This window comes from Schistocerca cancellata, chromosome 6 (genome assembly GCF_023864275.1).
Source record: "Schistocerca cancellata isolate TAMUIC-IGC-003103 chromosome 6, iqSchCanc2.1, whole genome shotgun sequence".
NCBI lineage: Eukaryota > Metazoa > Arthropoda > Insecta > Orthoptera > Acrididae > Schistocerca > Schistocerca cancellata.
The window spans coordinates 171140103-171161858 of record NC_064631.1 but is presented as its reverse complement, the minus strand read 5'-3'; the positions used below and the strand labels follow the sequence as shown (position 1 = coordinate 171161858).

Sequence of the window (21756 nt, the reverse complement as noted above, 5' to 3'; positions counted from 1 at the left end):
GTCAAATGATTCAAAAACCACTTTCTTTTAACCACAAATTTGCTTTTTTGCCATAAAAAGACCATTTTGAAGCGAGCTATTAGAGATAAAAAAAAACTAAAACAATCTGTGATTATCGAGTGTAGCAGTTCACACATTTTGTTCACAGCCTTTTCATAATATGTCGAAAAATAAGAGATCATTACCAACAGAGGTCGATGAAAAAGTTACTTTAATTGCTCTAGCTTTAAGAAAGTATCAAGTGAAGAACACAGCCTTTTAACATAGGGTGTTAGATGTATGCACCATGCTCATTTATGATTAAATGAAAGTAGGTTTTGAAAGAACTGTTTCATTCTATAATATGAAGTGGATATAGGCAACGACCAATTGCAGGAAAATATTTGGAAAGTTGCTTAAAGATTATTTATATTTATACTATGATTAATCTATTTACAGCATTTAACTTCAGATATATGTAAAAAATCGACTGATTCCTAAGTACCCTTCATTCAGATGGTTCCTTGGATCCCAGGATAATAATAAAAAGAGTCTCTCATTATTCTCTTGGTTAATCATACCAGCAACGGAACAAGATATGGAAACTAGGACGTAATCCCTCCACTAGCACCTATAAAGTGATTGCAGGCCAAAATATGGGCCAAATACTTTTGATGCAATACTGGTTCAATGTTTATTGAATAAGTGTGTTATCTAAAATTACATGTTATTTTGTCGAATATTTACGACCTGAGACAGTGATTGTGTCAAAATTTTTGCAGAAAGTAAAAGTATCAAGTAGTTACTGTTACTGTTAATTATTCCGTTTATAAATAATAGATCTATTACAGGCTTCAAACCAGCAGATTCATCTTCAGATGATGTAGGCATATTTATTTTAGGTCTTTTAATTGATGCTGATAAGACATCGGCGGTTTCCAGTCATAGAGAAAGCTACTTGAGGCCGTAATATTCTGCAGCACAGACAGATTTAAGATTTAGGATTTTTTTAAATAAACAAACAGAAAATGACAGACAATGTTAAAATAACCGATTTATTTGCTTACTATACCTTATGCGGGCTGAGAAAGCTTTGTGTGTGCATCCAGAAGGCTGCACACAATGCAGAACTACTGTCCAGAATGCATACTGTTGCACTTTATTTAAATAGGTGGATAATTATATTTCGGTGTAATCCACGGTCTTTCTACAAAGTTCTTGCAAAGGAACATAATACATTTATGTTATTGTTTGCATCATGAAACATTTGGCTACAGACTGATTTTATCAAATGTTACTTAAACTTATCTCTGTCCAACCAGCAGTGCACATATGTGTGTTTCATTCACAGTTGTAAGTTTTAAAAATGAGTATCATTCTTGATATAGACAAATTACAATAATACTGTCTCACAGAATACAAATTATTGGTACCCTGAAGTGATTTATATATAACAACAATCCACAACAATCCACTCAGAGACAATAAATCTTCAATAAGAGCAGCGATGATACACAAATGTCCATTAACGTAAAATTTGTTTGGAAACAAACCAATAAAAAGTGAATTTATTAATACTACATGATTTCCTTTATCCACATACTGGAGTTTTGCTCCCTACAAGTTGGGCCACATTGAAGCAATATGGTATTCTTTGAAACAGAAAATGAATGTGTCCATTTTAACATGGCAGATGCAGTTACAGCATTTAATTAGCTGTAACATTCCTGCTGAAACCCAAACATTTTTAACTTATTGTGTGCGCTCAATAAACGTCAATTGTGGCCAAAGAAGTGAATGATTTACATCTTCAAACACAAACATTTGTTTCACAGGAGAAAAGAAATAAAATTCCAATTGAAGCCCCTTTGATAATAATTAATATAAATACTGTTCTGATGTAGAGCTTAGAGATAGGTGCATCCACCGAGTTTTGTCAAAATGGTTCCGGAAACATGCTGTGATTCGTTGGAACGTCTCACATGTGAACCAGTCAATTTTACAACACTTATATCAGTTAAAAAAGGCACTTCAGTTAATTTAACTACGATACTGTGTCTCACGATACGACAACACGTGATAAGAATCTTTACAATCATTATTAACACAAACTCGTAGCAGAAATTCTTGTCGTTCCTGTATGTTGCCAACGAGGAAAAGATTCGGCTTCTATATACTAAATCTGCAACCCGTCATATAAATTACAATAGAAAAATTATGCCTTTGAAAGGCACTTCCGTTACAAACAGTTCTACGACATAAATGAGGTCTACTGAACATAAGGTGAGTAGGATTATTTGGACAAAAGGGAGACGTCTGTATTGAACAGCTAAAATTAGTTTGACGTGATCTCATAAACTACCTCTGGAAAACATTTATAATGGATTTACATTGCTGTCTCTTCGCAGAACAAACACATCCGTCACTCCTGTGGATCAAAGCTGCCGTTACTCCATAATTACCAATTTCAATACAATGAATTGTTTTCTAATATTTTTCTCAAGAATTTCAGCAGCTGTACTAGAAGTATAATCCCACAGAACCCATATATGTAATATGCTCTCAACTAATTTAGCTGGCTTTCCACAACTGCGCGTTGCAACTATATTACAGTCAGGTCATAGAACTTGGTGAAAAGCAGTGGTGTTTCTTGAAGTCTGCTCATACTTTCCATTATTATTCAACATTTATTACTGGGCCACTCGTCCATGGATTCCATGTAATGGCAGTATGTTAAGTACTACACCTTGCTCGGCTTTTACTGGGCGGAGACAAGGCAGTCAATAACGTTTCAACGCTTGACTATAGGCAAGTTCGCGTCACTAAAGAGTCCACATGACGGCGGATCACACAGCCCACAGGCCCATCCAAGTCCTTGTGTGCCCCGGCGAGCTTCCGCCGTCATGTCCAGTAGATTGGAGCACCGTCCCAACTAAAGGCTTCGTGGATGTCAACAGGACGCGATCATCTCTTGCGGCGGAAGCGGAGGACGATCAGTTCGGCAAGCCAGCACAACATGGTCACCAGGATCAGCAGCGACAGGATGTGCATGCACAGCGGGTAGTTCTCCGTCTCGTCTCGGACGTAACCTGTGGACATGAAAAAGGCGTTAAGTACCAATGACTACATGCCACCTAAAAGGGTCAACATCGTAGCCCAGAACGGTCTTAGGTGCAACATCAAAGGACTTTGCGAACCACACCATCCTGTCAGCGCAAAATGTTTCGAGACTGGATTAAAAAATAGAGAGGTCGAGCGGTTATAGGCGCTTCAGTGCGGAACCACCCGGCTGCAACGGTCGCAGGTTCGAATCCTGCCTCGGACATGGATGTGTGTGATGTCCTTAGGTTAGTTAGGTTTAAGTGGTTCTAAGTCTATGGGACTGATGACCTCAGATGTTAAGTCCCATAGTGCTTAGAGCCATTTGAACCATTTAAAAATTAGAGAAAGATAAGACGGTGGTTTTAAAGTTCCAGATGTCTGTACAGTCTCTTCTCACTAAATTACACCGCACAGACTGTCCATAACACCATGTGAAACTCTGGAGAAGTCCTTCTTTAAGTCGCAAGTCAGATCGTCTGGATCGCCGGTTATGTCGTCAAAGAGTTGAGCCATCGTGTGAATTCCTGTATTTTGTCGTGTAGGTTCGTATTCATGACACGAAGACTCGCTCCATGTCATTCTTTCCACAAAAGAACTGTCCCCGTTTTGCGTTTCACTCAAGTCGCGAGAGGCTTTCATGCGTCGTTGTTTTTATCCAGTAGTGGCGGTGTGCGGAGCAAATATTGCACACACGTTTCTCTTCTTCAGAACATTGAGGAGAACACCTTGAACAATTGATTTAGAGATGTTGCTCCACTGAGGATCGTGACACAACGATGTTGACATACTAAGGCCTCACGTCCCTTATTTAACACTGCCTGCTCAAAAGTTACTTGTCGAATCACATCAGTTGTTTACGCTAGTTGTTAGTTCAAGCTGCCACCGTACATAGCTGTGCCTACGTCACTTGTATGTCAGGAATAGAATCAGTCTCTGAACTCTTTCGACGGGCGGTGTAGTCAGTCTTTAGCTAGTGTAAAACTCTCTAAATCATTCTCTCATTAATTCATCTTTCTATATCACGCCCTCCATATACAAAATTGGTCTTCCTTAGTGTGTCATAGACAGCCAGTCATTTAATTGCAATATTAATTAGATTATTAGGCCGTTATCACATGAGAGTCATGTCCTCTCGGAGGGGGAGGGGTGTTCTTCCGGTGTGAGTAATAGACACAAGAGACCAGATAAAACTGATACACTTACAGCGTTTCTCGCTGCTGTATCTGCTGAAATCGATTATTACTCTTGTTACCAGCAGGTGGTCGCAGCAGGTCCACTCCACAGTGAACACAAACCATTTGTTGCTGCGCCTGAGGGTTTCGTAACTAATTTTCTCGGTAGAAAAATATTATACAGCACTAAAAAATAAATACTGGGGCTCCGAGTAATATTAAACAATCGCCACTCTCCTGGTCTATCAGACCTCGCTACTTCTATTTTCGCCGATATCAGTGTACATTTTGCCGCGCAATCATGGCTAGACAACAAACATTTATAACGGAAATTAATAAAATTGCTCCTGTGGCACGGTGCCGCCAGAAATGCAATCAACATTTTCACGTTCCCCTTGAACTTTGAAAACTACGCCACCGCGTATTAACAATTAGAACAGAAAGTTTCTATATTAGCAGCGGAGCGGAACATACTGTTTTAAGCATTTTATTGCCTTCTTAATTACAAGCCAAGCTGGCGTTTCTTCCGTTACTGTCATGAATACACCAGAACAACAGAAGAATATGCTGATGAATGCGTGACAAGGGGCGACATTTATGGCACTGCATCAACTAAAACAACTACGAATTCGAATTAATACGATACTTTTTCAACGTGCTTCGCATTTCTGTTTCAGAAGTGGATGTTAACATTGGAGTATAAAAAAGAATAAAATCACAGAATTGCAATAAAAAAAGACTTACGCCTTTCCCTTGAAATACCGAAATGTCGAAATGTCTTGACGCATTATATGCCACGAAATACTTCACATACGATGTAGAATACTTTTACGCCACCTTGGAGCATAAGCGTGATTTCCATCATTCTTCGTACTCTTATTTTAGACGCTTTAGTTTTAGACAGATCCTGCTTCAGGGTCGTTGAAAACCAGGAAGAAGCCCACTGCCACTCACATGTTTAATGGATTCGATATTCGCTAGAAAACAGAGTAAAGAATAGAGCGTGGGAATCCTGCTCAGTTCGGATTGTGGTATGAAGATCTATACAGACTTTAAGAGATAAGTTAGCATTCCCCAATAAATGGCGCCAGCTACCAGCAACTACAGAACTAATGAGCATACGATGAAACTTTGTCTCTTAAGTAGAGTGTGTGCTATGCTGTCAACAAGCAGTCAATTCAATTTGTATACCAGACGGATCTTGAACCTCAACCTAAACTTTTCTAAGATTACCTCTAGCCAACGAGACCAGAGAACACGCCTCACGGCGGTATTTTAAATTTACTTTTTTGTCAGTATCGCCATTATAACAATCTCCATGAATTAGATAACAATAAGAGAATAATAGGAATCAAACACACTGGACAAATTCATTTAGCTTTGAAGTATTATAAGCTGCCAGACTGAATTCGACACTGACAACTAACTGCAGAATCATTAAATGACATGAGGAACAATCAATGGAACACTGAGAAATAAAGTGAGGAAAGACACAAAAATCAAGTTTAAGAAGGTAATGTCCATCCTCATATGGCGAAACTAGGACAGCTACTAAAAATCAACAAAGCAGAATCCAAGAAATGAAATTTCTAAGAGGAGTTAACGGCTGTGCGAGATTGATAGACTAAGAAACGAAGACATAAGAGCTGAGCTTGACGTATATGCTATAAAAGAGAAGATCAGGTTTAATCGACAAAGCTGGCTAGAACATCTACAACAATGCCAGATTCAAGACTACTAAAACGAGCCTTAAATTTTAAGCCCTTAGGAACGAGATCCTTAGGAAGACCAAGAAAAAGACGGCTGAATACTTAGAAGAAGTAACAGACCTATGACCCAGACCATCATGAAAGAAGATCAGGTGTACGAAATGTCAACTGAACTGTGAAATATATCTTCAGTAATATGATGGTATTTGTTTCTACATTTCCTTTATTAAATTGGTGACATGCACACGGTATTTCAAAACTATAACCACAACGTTGAATTTGTTGTATGGGACGGTAAAAATAACTCTCTACAAAAAAATCCGTGTCGGGACATTAGGAACTTGGACGCAGTGACCCATCGAAGTTTGAGAATTGTGGCATCAAAATTTCGTTTAATAGATGCCGGGGTGTTTTTCAGCTTATTAGTTCATCTTACCGAAATAAATGTGTATCAGAGTAAATGGAGAATTTATTGTGTCTCACACGTCTTAGATTTGGCTGCAGTATGGTATCTACCAAGTACGGGAATGTTGTATGGCCGTGAAAAATTGATAATCAGGGCACTATGCTACGTACAAAAAAATAAAAAATTAAAAAAAGGAGAAAAGACGCACCACGACAGACTCAGTCAAATCGGATGGAAATCGGTAGATGTGATATACATGTACTGACAAACAAATTTCAGAAAAACTGGATACTTATTTAAGAGAAAGAGCTTCACAAACTGAGCTAGTCAATGAAGCGTTGGTCCATCTCCCTCCCTTCATCTCAATGAAGAAGTTACTCGGCTTGCCATTGATTGAAAAAGTTGGTGGATGCCTTGTTTGGAAGATGACAAGGATGTTTGTACGTATTTTTGGGCCTAAAAATATAAAATATGATGACAACACGGAGCTTTTGGATGAAAACTAACTCACAATGATCTAACTGGTAGCAAATCTAACTGCAATAAGTCAAGAGTATGTTATGAAGGAAACCAACATTATTTCCATTGGTATAAAGGATGGGAAGATAACCTTAATACCAGGACATGATACAAATGGACAATTAAAATTTTTCTAATACTTGGGCTGAGGTGAGGGGCTGACAAAAGTCATGGGATAATGATTTGCACATGTACAGATGGCGGTAGTATCACGTACACAAGGTATAGCCGGCCTGTGTGGCCGTGCCGTTCTAGGCGCTTCAGTATGGAACCGCGTGACCGCTACGGTCGCAGGGTCGAATCCTGCCTCGGGCATGGATGTGTGTGATGTCCTTAGGATAGTTAGGTTTAAGTAGTTCTAAGTTCTAGGGGACTGATGACCATAGATGTTAAGTCCCATTGTGCTCAGACCCATTTTTGAACCACAAGGTATAAAAGGGCAGTGCAGTGGTGGAGCTGCCATTTGTACTCAGGTGATCCATGTGAAAAGACTTCCGACGTGATTACGGCCAGAAGAAGGGAATTAACAGACTTTATATCCGGATTGGTAGTTGGAGCTAGACGTATGGAACATTCCATTTCGGAAACAGCTAGTGAATTCAATATTCCGAGATCCACAGTGTCAAGAGTGTGCCGAGAATATCGAATATCAGGCATTACCTCTCACCACGGGCAACACAGCTGCCGACGACCTCCACTTAACGACCGATAGCAGCGCCATTGACGTCATTGTCATTGTCATCGCTAACAGACAAGCAATACTGCGTGAAATAACCGCAAGAAATCCACGTGGGGTGTACAGCGTACGTATCCGTTTGGACAATGCAGCGAAATATGGCGTTAATGGGCTATGGCAGACGACGACCGACCGGCTCGACTGCCTTTGCTGCAGCGACTCTCCTGGGCTCGTGACCATATCGGCTGGACCCTTGACGACTTAAAAACCTTCGCCTGGTCAGACGAGCCCCGATCTCAGTTGGTAAGAGCTGATGGTAGAGTTCGGGTGTGGCGCAGGCTTCTTCAGAAAGCCATGGACGCAATCAACAAGGCAATATGTAAAGCGGTGGAGCCTCCATAATGGTGAGTGCTGTGTTTAAGTGAATGGACTGGGTTCTCTGGTCCAACTGAACCGATAATTGAATGGAAAAGGTTATGATCGGCTACTAGAGACCATTTATAGCCAGTCATGGACTTCATGTTCCCAAACAAGGATGGAATTTTTATGGATGACAACACGCCATGTCACCAGGCCACAATTGTTCGTGACTGGTTTGAAGAACGTTCTGGACAATTCGAGCGAATGTTTAATCCCATGGAGCATAATTAAGAGGTCAATTCGTGCCCAACATCCTGCACTGGCACCACCTTCCAACTATCAAAAATGGTTCAAATGGCTCTGAGCACTATGGGGCTTCTGAGGTCATCAGTACCCTAGAACGTAGAACTACTTAAACCTAACTAACCTAAGGACATCACACACATCCATGCCCGAGGCAGGATTCGTACCTGCGACCGTAGCGGTCGCGCGGTTCCAGACTGAAGCGCCTAGAACCGCACGGCCACAGTGACCGCCTATCCACCTATCGTCTGTTATACAAGGCGGCCCATCTGAAGTTTCGGATGAGATTATCTCGAAAATTATACATCGGGTAAAAATTGTGGCTAAGACAGGTTTGTAAGCTCGAAGGGGGTCTTCAAATAATACTACACATGACCTCCAGCCCCCACCCCCTTGGGTGGGGCGGTGGGCAACTTTTAAATCTTAAATTTTAATTGCAGATTCGGATTCTCCATAAAAAAAGTAATCAAGTTTTGTCTGAAACACTTTTCAAACCATTTGCAGATGGCGATTAAATCGAGAGAAAAAGTAAAATTGAGGATGAACTCTGATTTATTTAGAATTATCAGGGAAATACGCATCAAATTGATAAAAAATGTGCACCAGTTCTTTCGTTACGCCAAATTAAGCTATTTTTTGTACAAAATGTACTGTATCCTACTTTAGGCGTTAGCAGGAACAACGACATGGACGTAGTAGAATGATGTTCCCATGGTGTGCTTCATTAGTCTGAGTCCCCTTGCCTCTTACATGTTGGGGTGCTTTATTAGTGGGAGTCCCCTTGCCTCTCACATGTTGGGGTGCTTAATTAATGAAATTAGCCACGAAGAATTTGTTCAAAATTATCCCCATTTGCTTCATTGCATAAAGTCAATCGTCTGCGCAAGTTGTCCACAGTTTTGAGCAGCACATCCCGTGGTATGGCTGCACACGCTCTTCCAATGCGTTGCCCCATATCGTTTCGGGTTGTGGGCTGTCTGTCATAAACCATATTTTTTAGCTAAGTAATGCAATTGTGAATAGTTCCCTATTCCCTAACGAGATTTTAATACCATTCCGCCTCCCTCCCTCAAAAACATTTTGTAAAAAACATTCTGTAATTTGGCGTAATGAAAGAATTGGTGCACATTTTGTATCGATTTGACGCGTCCTTCGTGGATCATCTAAATAAATCGGAGTTCATCCCCAGTTTTAATTTTTCTTGATTTCAGCGCCATCTGTCAATGGCTTAAAAAATGTTTCAGATAAAACTTGATTAATTTTTTATCGAGAATCCGATTCTGCAATTTAAAAAAATTGAGGTTTCCATATAAGATTTAAAAGTTGCCCCCCGCCCCACCCAATTGGGGGGGGGGGGGGATTGGGGGTCACGTGTAGTATCATTTGATGTTCCCCTTCGGGCTTACGAACTTGTCTTAGCCACTATTTTTACCCGATGTATAGTTTTCGAGATAATCTCATCCGAAACTTCAGATGGACCACCCCGTAGAAGCAGCATGGCTCAATATTTGTGCAGGGGACTTCTACCGACTTGTTGAGTCGATGCCACGTCCAGCTGCTGCTCTATGCTGGGCAAAAGGAGGTGGGACACGATGTTAGGTGGTGTCCTATGACTTCTGTCACCTCATTGTAAAGCAGGAAAGACATGGCTCCAAGGATTAAAAGCCAGAGCTGTAGTAGTTACGCAACATTCAACAGGAAGAAGATGCTATAAGTGGAAAATTGAACAGACAATTGAGAGGAAGACTGTTTAAATGCTTCATGTGGACTGTGGTTTTTTACGGCGCACAAATCTGAAAACGGAAGGAAGCTGATAATAGACTGGAAGCCTCTGAGATGTGGGTTTGGAACGGGATGGAAACGATAAACCGGGCAGAATGAGTTAAGAATGAAGTATTATGGATAGTTGGTGAAAAAAGGCAAACATTGCACTACATTTTATAGAGAATATACGAGGGTGAGTCAAATGAAAACCTTAAATAATTTTTTAAATATTATTTATTGTGCAGAAGTGGCACAATGCTGAATCACTTTTCAACATAATCTCCCTCACGCTGAATGCAAGTCCTCCAGCGCTTACAAAGTGCATAAATTCCTTTAGAAATAAATTCGTTTGGTAGTCCGCGCAACCACTCACCCACCGCGTGGCGTACCTCTTCATCAGAACGGAACTTCTTTTCTCCCATTGCGTCTTTGAGTAGTCCAAACACATGGAAATCACTTGGAGCAAGGTCTGGTGAGTATGGTGGATGAGGAAGACACTCAAAACGCAGGTCTGTGATTGTTGCAACTGTTGTACGGGCAGTGTGTGGCCTTGCATTGTCATGTTGCAAAAGGACACCTGCTGACAGCAATCAACGTCGCTTTGATTTGCTTGCAGGCGGCAGATGATTTTTTAGGGGATCTGTGTATGATGCACAGGTGACAGTGGTCCCTCTAGGCATGTAATTCTCCAAAATGACGCCTTTTTCGTCCCAAAAGTGACTCAGCATAACCTTCCTTGCTGATGGTTCTGTTCGAAACTTCTTTGGTTTTGGTGATGACGAATGGCGCCATTCCTTGCTCGCTCGGCTGGTGGAAGTGAACCCAGGTTTCGTCTCCAGTAACGATTCTTCCAAGGAAGCCATCACCTTCTCGTTCAAAGCGCCGAAGAAGCTCTTCACAAGCATCAACACGTCGGTCTCACATTTCAGGAGTTAGCTGCCGTGGCACCCATCTTGCAGACACTTTGTGAAACTGGAGCACATCATGCACTATGTGGTATGCTAACCCATGACTTAGCTGTAAAGATGCTGCAATGTCATTCACTGTCACTCGGCAGTTTCCCTTCACTAAGGCTTGAACTGCTGCAATGTTTTGTGGAGTCACAACTCGTTGTGCCTGACCTGGACGAGGAGCACCTTCCACTGAAGTCACACCATTTGCGAACTTCCTACTCCATTTGTAGACTTGCTGCTGTGACAAACATGTGTCACCGTACTGAACCTTCATTCGCCGATGAATTTCAATAGGTTTCACACCATCACTACGCAAAAACCGAACAACTGAACGCTGTTCTTCCCTGGTGCAAGTCGCAAGTGGGGCGGCCATCTTTATGCTGACAGTGCGACGGTATGTGTGCACCTGCACTATGCTGCCACCTACAGGCCATTCTGCACGCTGTTTGTAGCACGCTTACCAACTTACAGGATAACGGCGCGAAATTTCGATTTGTTATTACAAATTTAAGGTTTTCATTTGACTCATCCTCGTAAACATGTTAGGACACTGTGTAAGAAGACACTACTTTACAGATGTTTTGCCGGCCGCGGTGGCCGAGCGGCTCTAGGCGCTTCAGTCCGGAACTGCGCGACTGCTACGGTCGCAGGTTCGAATCCTGCCTCAGGCATGGATGTGTGTGATGTCCTTAGGTTAGTTAGGTTTAAGTAGTTCTAAGTTATAGGGGACTGATGACCTCAGATGTTATGTCCCATAGTGCTCAGAGGCATTTGAACCATTTTGAACAGATGTTTTAAGAGAGATGGAGAAAGGAAAAAAAGTAAGAGGGAGGGAGTGCTACCAGGTTACTGATAATAGCAAAGGTGCGGAACATGTCATAACAAAAGGAATGGTAAGATACAGTGAATGTGGAAAGCCGGTATTACGTAAAGATCTGTGTAACAAGAGGAACAGGAGGTATGGGGTGTCGTAATCCTACCCAGTGTGGAGGAGTGGGGGACGTCTGACCATAGGAGGAACTCTCTTACCGAGCAGAGGGCCGAAGGTGAGTATGGAGATGCCCTTGAAGACCATGTTGAGCCCGACGGCGGCGGGCACCTTCTCGTCGACGCAGGCCTCCGAGACGCACAGGTTGATGTTGACCACGACGGAGCCGCGCGAGAAGCCGCACAGAGCGCAGATGACGCACAGCGCCACCAGGTTGCTCGTCATGGCGATGGCTGCAACACGTCACATATCGTGAGACGAGGTGTAGAACACATATCACGTAAGCTCTTACACTACTCGACTTGTACAAATTGAAACTCATCACAACCAGTAGTTTCTACCACAACAGTATATCGTAGAAAGGTAGCAAGTTGTCGTGGCCTTTTGTTTTCTGCCTTGTCTGCCAGACTGTAGAAAATCCTGACTTTTGCCTTAACCACTTTCTGAAGACAACACTGGCTCACATACTCAAATAACCTATGATTGACAGCAGTGTCAGCGACTGCTACGGTCGCAGGTTCGAATCCTGCCTCGGGCATGGATGTGTGTATCCTGTCCTTAGGTTAGTTAGGTTTAAGTAGTTCTAAGTTCTAGGGGACTGATGACCACATATGTTAAGTCCCATAATGCTCAGAGCCATTTGAACCATTTGACAGCAGCGTCAACATAAACATGCAGTTTAAAACGGTCACAACAACATCGAAGGAACCGTCGGTTTACGTTAAAAAAATGGAAATGATCGTATGGCATCGTTGGCTGGGAGGCCCCTATTCGGAGAAGTTCGGCCGCCAAGTGCAAGTCTTATTTCATTCGACGCCACATTGGGCTACTCGCGCGCCGGAATGAGGATGAAATGATGATGAAGACAACACAACACCCAGTCCACGAGCGGAGAAAATCTCCAACCCGGCAGAGAATCGAACGCGGGTTCTCTTGCATGGGAGACAAACACGGTACCACCCAGCTAAGCAGGCGGACGTATTACCGTTCTTAGCGCCGACAGTCATTGTTTTTGCTTTGTTTCTTGATACAAATTTCATATTTGTAAATATTTTGCTCCCACAGAGTTAACACTTCGAAAAGTGTCACAAATACAGTACACCTACGTTATTTACAATATAGTATTTGTGGAGAGGGACTGAAGAATAAGCGAAGAAAGAAATAGTGGCACGTAAACTTTTCAATAATATCGAAAATGGTCTTGGATAATGAATGAAATGAAATGTTAAGTATGTTTAAAACTAATCAAAAATGGTTAAAATGGCTCTAAGCACTATAGGGCTTAACATCTGAGGTCATCAGTCCCCTAGATTTAGAACTGCTTGAACCTAACTAACCTAAGGACATCACACACGTCCATACCCGCGGCAGGATTGAGCCTACGACCGTAGCAACAACGCGGTTACGGACTGAAGCGCCTAGAACCGGTCGGCCACAGCGGCCGGCAAAAAATTAATCAGAAGCATCAGCAAAATGAAAATACAGAACTCTATACAAAACTTACAGGAAGGTCTACACTTTCTCCTATGTTTCTCTTTAAAATGTTGTACAAACGTGATGAACTGTATCTCTCATCTTGAAAATATGTAACACACATAACCACAAAACGTCAGTAACGAATATGCTATTATTCCACTCTTATACTTTGATAAAATAAGACATTAGGGTTTTTAATTTTCTAATTTTGTACAATCACAGCAAAGACAGTGCAGTTTTGTTTTCTAAGCAGCTACTTTAAAATGCAAAACAGTGATGCATATACAGTGTACTGTCGCACCTAAATGTGTTGCCTTTGTTTGCTTTTGGCATTCAAAAGGTGCGTACACACTTTGTATCTGACGATGCATTCGTTTTAGCGCCTGATTTGAAACTAACAATCTGAAAAAACAAGAGTTTGAGAATAAGTGTTACATTGCTGTTAGCAATTCCAAAATCATTAACAAATTAAATGAACTTTGGACGTTATAAGTGATATATTTCTTCGAAAATATAATGAAAAATACGTCGTTTTATATGATAAGTCGCAATACGCGATGCCGTACTAAGAGTTTTTTTTAAATGCAGCCTTTAATCGGGTTTTAAAGGTGACCGTTCGATTTTGTTTGTATAACCAATACGTCGTTAAAAGCGATATCGCTATAAACGGTGTCGACAGTCAGTTCTTCGCATTTCAAGAACATCACACCTAAACGTATCGCACTTAATCATTTCGTGTCACTATACAGCGTGAGGCAGAAGGAGTGACTTTCTATAAAGATTTTATTTAACCATGAAGTTTTACAGTTACACGTTGCTAGAGTGCATTGTTTGTCAAAAGACTTCATACTATGTTATTAGACATGTCACGTTTTACAAATTAAGTGCAATTCTCGGAATGCAAACGTACATCCACTATAAGCTTGCGATGTGTCGCTTTTTATGGTTTAGATTTCGTAGTGAATGCTGTTTCTCAAGTTCTCACTAGTTGCCGGCCTGGTAACATACGCTTTGGGTTTCACAGTGGCCAGTTATACGTCACCAAAGCAGGAAATAAGACGACGCTCTGGAACCATTCTGCGTAATGGTCGTTCAAGTTGTGTGAGTTGTCGCGCCGTCCTTTTGGAACCTTAACTGCGCACGGATATTCTTATGACACTTTTCCTGCCTTACGAGCTGTGTAATATAACATCTTCTGGATCTGATATTACTGTAGCACTGCCGCCAGCACCATTCTCAAAAGAGAAAGGACCAACAGCAGCATTCTTTGTAGAGATGCCACACTACACCGTATCCTTTGCACTATCAAGTGTTTTCGTGCATTTAATGAGGGTTGGTTGGCACTACGATTTTGTTTGTTCACGTAGCCCGATAAATGGAACTGCACCTCGCCAGGCCCCATGAAATTGTTGAGGAAATCGGGATGAATGCTAGTCATTTCCGGAGTATTGTGACGTGCTTCCCGATCTCTGGGCAATAACTGTTGCACCATTTGGACATTGTACGGATGGAAGTGAACACATTTCTGTCCGAGATGTGAAGGACTTGCGAATGCCGACGTATCTATTGCACTGAACTTCGCTGGAAAGGAACTGTAACTGTTGCGGCCTGTTACTCTCAACTCGTAAATCCATCTCGTAATCGCCTTCTGGGACGAAATTAATTATTGCGAGCAGCGTCGCAATGTTGCCGTATCATACGCTCTGACCACACAATCACCCCATCTGAAAAACGTTTCTGTTGCGAAAGCACGATGTTCGTTTGACCAATGACTCCTTCTTATTGGTATTGCTTTGAATCGCACTTCGGCAATGCTATCTGCATCAACTCTCCAGGAAGCCGTGTTCAACAGTAGCGCCGAATGTACAATGGGTCATTGTTTCTGCCATATCCTGTGTATTTATCCAGTCGTATCTGTCGAACCGCTTATTTCATTTCACTGCATACTTGCTTCATGGGGATCTCGTGTGTCGGAGTCTTCTAAAGACTCCGCTGCCCATGTGGTGCTATCCTCACAAATCCTTGGTAGTAGCGTTTCGAAATCAATGACGAAAACATCAGTAACAATGAAAGTTTCAGTCAGACCTGGAGATATGGTCACTTAGTCTAACGGTCAAGGTGATTACTCGCTGTAAGCAAGGAATTCATGCTCGGATTGCTCTCTGGAGAAGCAAGTGTTTATGTATTTGGTACAATAATTGGAGAGCGGCATCCTTGAACTGTCTTCAGTAAAATTTAAATACACGAGGCCAGGGGTGCAGTGCAACGCAACAGTTAAATGGCTTCTGAGATTGACGTCCATGGAAAATTGTACGCAGTCAAAAAATTTTTATGTTGCGAGAAAAAGAAAGTGCAAAATACCTAACAACAACGGGAATATCAATGGTGACGCCTGGTATACATCGTCATAGGCTCGAGTGGATCACAGATGTGTATTACTCATCGAGAGTGAATCCCGAATTGCACTTCAGACCACACGCAAGTGAGTCCAGTGAACTAAATATTGCACAATACCCAAGACAGTTTCCTTCGATAAGGAAACGAGCTGTCAAGGTGAAGATAATGAAACAATGCTTGGGACATACCATGTCATGACCTTCAGTGTTTAAGGAAATGTCATTGTGCTGGGTACGGCGTCACGGTGGTACCCAGGAAAACGACCAAGCCGACACAGCAACAAGGATTGCTTGATAGGAAAATGTCCCTAGTATTGGTTAAAAACAGTCTTGGTTGCTTTTTTATTTTTTTTTATTTTTCAACGACGCGTTTCGCAATATTTAGGCATCTTCAGGTTATATTTTCTAGATGGACGCGTCGTTGAAAAAAAAAATCGCAACCAAGACTGTTTTTAACCAATACTGTCACGTACTGGTTTGCTGTTATGCCACATATGAACTGGAAGAATTTCTAAATGTCCCTAGTGGTTATGATCTGAACGCCGAGATGGTGAATAGCCCCGTGTGCCTGTCGCGGGGGCAGCTTGGCGCGCTCACCTGACCGCAGGACGGCTAGGAAGATGGCGCCGACGAGGAAGGTGTAGCGCGCCTTGGCCTGCATCTTGTCCGTCACGGGCGGCACCGTGAGCCGCGACACGAAGTCGCCGCCGGCCATGAAGGACATGCAGAGCGCCGTCTGCGCCAGCGTCAGCCGCACGCCGTTGTGCAGGTAGAACGGCAGCAGCATGTTGAAGTTCACGTTCGTCGTGTACACCGCCGCCGTGCCGATCGTCACGTTGAGGAACACCGGGTCCTTCAGCAGGTCCAGGTCCATGAACGCCACGAACCGCTGCAGCAGCGTCCGCCGCTCTGCGAACACAAGCACTCACGTCAGCTGGGCAACGGGTACAAGGGACTGCAGAGAAACGCCAAAATTAGAGAAAAAACTGCCCAGGAGCGAGCAGAAACCGCTCTCTCGGGGTATCGGACAAACTTAATGATGTATATCAATAGTTCATCCACTCCCGGAACCGAAAACCTCGACCATTTTTGCCTGTTATCGACACTGATGCTGGGAAGATATCGGTCCCAGTAATTCCAAGATTTTCGAAAGCGTTTTAACTTCAATAATACGGGGTGTTCAAAAAGTCTCTCCGCAGTGCCGTATGATTGTTAGCCGCGCGTGCCGTCTGACCGTTTTCCTACTTGGGTTACTTCCCTTCAAGTGTACTCCCGCAACGTTCCACTGTTTCATTTATCTCAGCCAGCGTCAGTAGTATCGTCGGTGTGTGTCGTTACGAGTTGACGTGAGCGTTTAAGTTTAGTTCCTTTGTTCATTTGTTTCGTTTTTGTCACTGTTAAAATGCTAACCATTGAAGAACGTGTGTTTTTAGTCGAACAAGTGTTCAAAGCTGGCGGTAAATACACAGTTTCACTTCGTCAAACATTTAATCCAGTTTTCACGGAGACAACACTCCCACATCGCGATACTGTGCTAGATCTGATTAACAAATTTCGAAGTACGGGTTCAGTGACAGATGCACCGAGAAATGGTCGTACTAGCGTTTTGTCTGAGGATAAACTACTCGATATTTCCGATAAAATGTCCATGAGTCCGAACAAGTCAGTAAGAAAACTCGCCCAGGAAATCGATGTTTCGGAACGGCCCACACAGGTGTAAGGAAAAAATTATAACTTTTCCCATACAAAGTGACAGTCGCGCAAGAACTGAAAAATAGTGATCATGGCAAGAGACTGCATTATTATCAATGGTTCAAAAATTTCTTTCAACAAAATAGAAGGGAGTTTCTTAATGAAACGTTTTTCAGTGATGAGGCGTGATTTCATTTATCCGGGTACATGAACTAGCAAAATTCTCGTTATGTGGAGTGCTTGCAAATCCATTGTCATGAGGAATCACTTCATTCTGAGAAAATAGGAATTTGGATTGCTATTTCTAGACGTTGGATTGTGGGTCCCATATTTTTCAACGAAATGATAAACGCACATCGATACTGCAGTGATATTCTCTACCCATTCATTGGAGAACTTGTGTTAAGTGAAACACTGAACGGTTATTTTCAACAAGATGGTGCAACCGCACATACAGGCCGCGTTTCAATGTCACTGCTTGCTGCTGTTTTTGGTGATCGCATAATTTCACAGGGACTTTGGCCTCCACGATCGCCTGACCTAACACCAGCTGACGTTTTCTTCTGGGGCGCAACGAAAGTAACTGTCTATAAAAGCCGTCCAAAATCCATCGATGAATTGAAAACAGCAATATCCACTTTCACTGCTTCTGTTACAGAATAAATGTTACAGCTTGTGTTTGGAAACTTGATTAGACGAACTGAATTGTGTATCAACAAAAGGGGGGACACTTTCAACATTTAATGTGAAAATTTGTAAGTGAAAATGAATATTCAGTAAAGTAATAACTTGTATTTCACTGAGTTTCATTTCGGTATATTGACTGCGGCATACGGCACTACGGAGAGAGTTTTTGAACACCCCGTATAAATGCATCAATAACACAGGAGGCAGGCGACCATTATTATAACAATCAGCATTTCTCCATTCAGACCGAGTGGGTCGCCATGGCAAAAGTCAAATATCAGGCACGGAATGACGCGTTTCAGAATTTATCCATCATCAGATATACAGGAGCGATTCTGCACGCAGATACGGCGTTTCAAGTTGTACGTGAAACAAACATTCGCAGACATTTTTTTTTTTACAACAGCGACCCAGCCCGCCTGAATGCAGAACTACCGACTGTTTCAAGTTTTATGTCGGGTAACAAATGACCAAAAAAAATAGTTTTTCGTGTGATATAGTTACCAGTTTACGGTTTTCGGGTCTCTGCCTTTGGTTGTACAGTGAAATCACTCTTCTTTTTCAAATTTCATGATTTTAGGCCAACGAGAAGCTTTGATGCATGAGTTTTTCAAGTATCCAAATATGTGACATAAATGGGTGTATCTCTTGCCTCCACTGACTTAAAGGCTTCAAATTTCTCTACCGCCAAGGGACCATCAACCTTAGTATGTGGCATAAATTTCAACTTGATACTCTACACCTTCTTAGGAAAAAGGAGTATTAACAGATATACGAACAGACACAGAGTCCCATAAGAACAATTATATAAAAGTCTTATTTCGCTTGACGGAATTAAAAATTTACAGTTTTATAATTTTTTTCTTTGTACTGTGAAACCTTCCTTTTTGTCAACTTTCGTGATTCTAGCCCTACGGGAGAGTACCATATTGGATTTGATGAGCGAGCTAGCCGAAGGAGTTTTCCAGGTTTAAAACATGTGACATGCCCTTATGTATCGACTGCATTGACTTACAAGCGTCAATTATTTACACCATCAAAGAGGCATACATACCAGTACGTGAAATACACAGGATGACAATTATTGAACTGTATGAAAAAAAGGAAAGATGGAAGTAATATATACAGGGATTGCACAACGGCGATGTACTTGAGGACAGTATTATGGAAATGGAAGAGGACGTAGACGAAGATAAAATGGGAGATATGATACTGCGTGAAGAGTTTGACAGAGCACTGAAAGACATAAGTCAGAACAAGGCCCCGGGACTAGACAACATTCCATTAGAACTACTGACAGCCTTGGGAGAACCAGTCCTGACAAAACTCAACCATCTGGTGATGTATGAGATGTATGAGACAGGCGAAATACTCTCAGACTTAAAGAAGATTATAATAATTTCAATCCCAAAGAAAGCAGGTGTTGACAGATGTGAAAATTACTGAACTATTAGTTTAATAAGCCACTGCTGCAAAATGCTAACACGAATTCTTTACAGATGAATGGAAAAACTGGTAAGAGCTGACCTCGGGGAAGATCAGTTTGGATTCCGTAGAAATGTAGGAACACGTGAGACAATTCTGACTCTACGACTTACCTTAGAAAATAGATTAAGGAAAGGCAAACTTACGTTTCTAGCATTTGTAGACTTAGAGAAAGCTTTTGACAACGTTGACTGGAATACTCTCTTTCAAATTCTGAAGGAGGCAGGAGTAAAATACAGGGAGCGAAAGGCTATTTACAATTTGTACAGAAACCAGATGGCAGTTATAAGGGTCGAGGGACATGAAAGGGAAGCAGTGATTGGGAAGGGAGTGAGATAGGGTTGTAGCCTATCCCCGATGTTATTCAATCTGTGTATTGAGCAAGCAGTAAAGGAAACAAAAGAAAAATTCGGAGTAGATATTAAAATCCATGGAGAGGAAATAAAACTTCGAGGTTTGCCGATGACATTGCAATTTTGGCAGAGACAGCAAAGGACTTGGAAGTGCAGTTGAACAGAATAGATCGTATCTTGAAAGGAAGATACAAGAAGAACGTGAACAAAAGCAAAACGAGGATAATGGAATGAAGTCGAATTAAATCAGATGATGCTGAGGGAATTAGATTAGGAAATGATACACTTAAAGTAGTAAATGAGTTTTGTTATTTGGGGAACAAAATAATTGATGATGGTCGATGTAAAGAGGATATAAAATGTAGACTGGCAATGGCAAGGAAAGCGTTTCTGAAGAAGGGAAATTTGTTAACATCGAGTTCAAATTTAAGTGTCAGGAAGTCGTTTCTGAAAGTATTTGTATGGAGTGTAGCCATGTATGGAAGTGAAACATGGACGATAAATAGTTTGGACAAGAAGAGAATAGAAGCTTTCGAAATGTGGTGCTACAGAAGAATGCTAAAGATTAAATGGGTAGATCACAGAACTAATGAGGAGGTACTGAATAGAACCGGGGAGAAGAGGAATTTGTAGCACAACTTGACTAGAAGAAGGAATCGGTTGGTAGGTAATGTTCTGAGCCATTAATGAATCACCAATTTAGTATTGGAGGGCAGCGTGGAGGGTAAAAATCGTAGAGGGAGACAAAGAGATGAATACACTAAGCAGATTCAGAAGGATGTAGGTTGCAGTAAGTACTGGGAGATGAAGAGGCTTGCACAGGATAGAGTAGCATGGAGAGCCGCATCAAACTAGTTTCAGGACTGAAGACCGCGAGAACAACAACATGAAAAAAACCTTAATTAGTTGCAAACTAGGGCCCGCGACCGCGGCAGCAGTGCTCAGCGGCCAAGTCCCGTTCAAGGTCACACAGAGATGCCTCACACAGAGTGCAACCAAGAGTGCACAAGACAGATTGAAGGTTTTTTTCTTTTAAATAAAAAGGACATAAGGACAAGAAAGGAAATATACTAATTTCTATAATAGTGAGTCAAATCACCTACAAGATGAACATTGTTACAGTTCCCTGAGCCTTTAGCCCAAACACATACAGACTCATATTCACCTACTTTACGGTGATTATTAGTCGTTAAAATAAGAGGCATTGTAGACATAAAATAGGAAGCTCCCATATCTATGTTATATACTTCAGCAATGTGATATGTTCGATAAGCAATGATGTGAAGGGCGTGCATTCAACATGTAAACGTCAGTGCTGAACGCAATGGCGCGGTCTTACGGTTACTTCCGATAGGGACCGAGCAGCGCTGAATGATAGGCCGGTCCACGGACCGCCCGTGATCCGCACGCGCTGCATGTGTGGAGTCTAGCCCACCGTGGCCGGCCCTGATTTAAAGCAAACCTGACTCGCTCCCTCACAGTGGAGCTACTAACGCCACTCTTAAGCGAGCAGCGGGAATTTTCTGTAGATATTATGTTTCCGATATAGAAACTGACAATTATTGAAGTATATGAAAGAAACGTAAATTAGTTACAAACTACGGCGTGCACACACTTCATTGAACGTGTAAATGCCACTGCACACTTTCGGATTTAGGTTATGATATTTTCAATGTGCCTGCCATCATTGGCGATGATGTGGCGCAGACGAATAGCGAAATTCTGCATGACCCGCT

The 21756-nt window shown here is 41.9% G+C and overlaps 1 protein-coding gene across 1 annotated transcript in view; it reads right to left on the bottom strand.

Annotated features, from left to right (window-relative positions):
- Window positions 1-1020: 1020 nt before the first annotated feature.
- The window catches only part of LOC126191147 (monocarboxylate transporter 1-like), a 210406-nt gene continuing 189670 nt past the window's right edge, over window positions 1021-21756 (bottom strand). The window contains exons 6-8 of the mRNA XM_049931901.1: window positions 16401-16712; window positions 11973-12164; window positions 1021-3068 (exon numbers count right to left, since the gene is read on the bottom strand). Of these exons, the coding sequence (XP_049787858.1) occupies window positions 2944-3068; window positions 11973-12164; window positions 16401-16712 (629 nt within the window). The 3' untranslated portion in view covers window positions 1021-2943. The remainder of the gene's footprint in view (window positions 3069-11972; window positions 12165-16400; window positions 16713-21756) is intronic.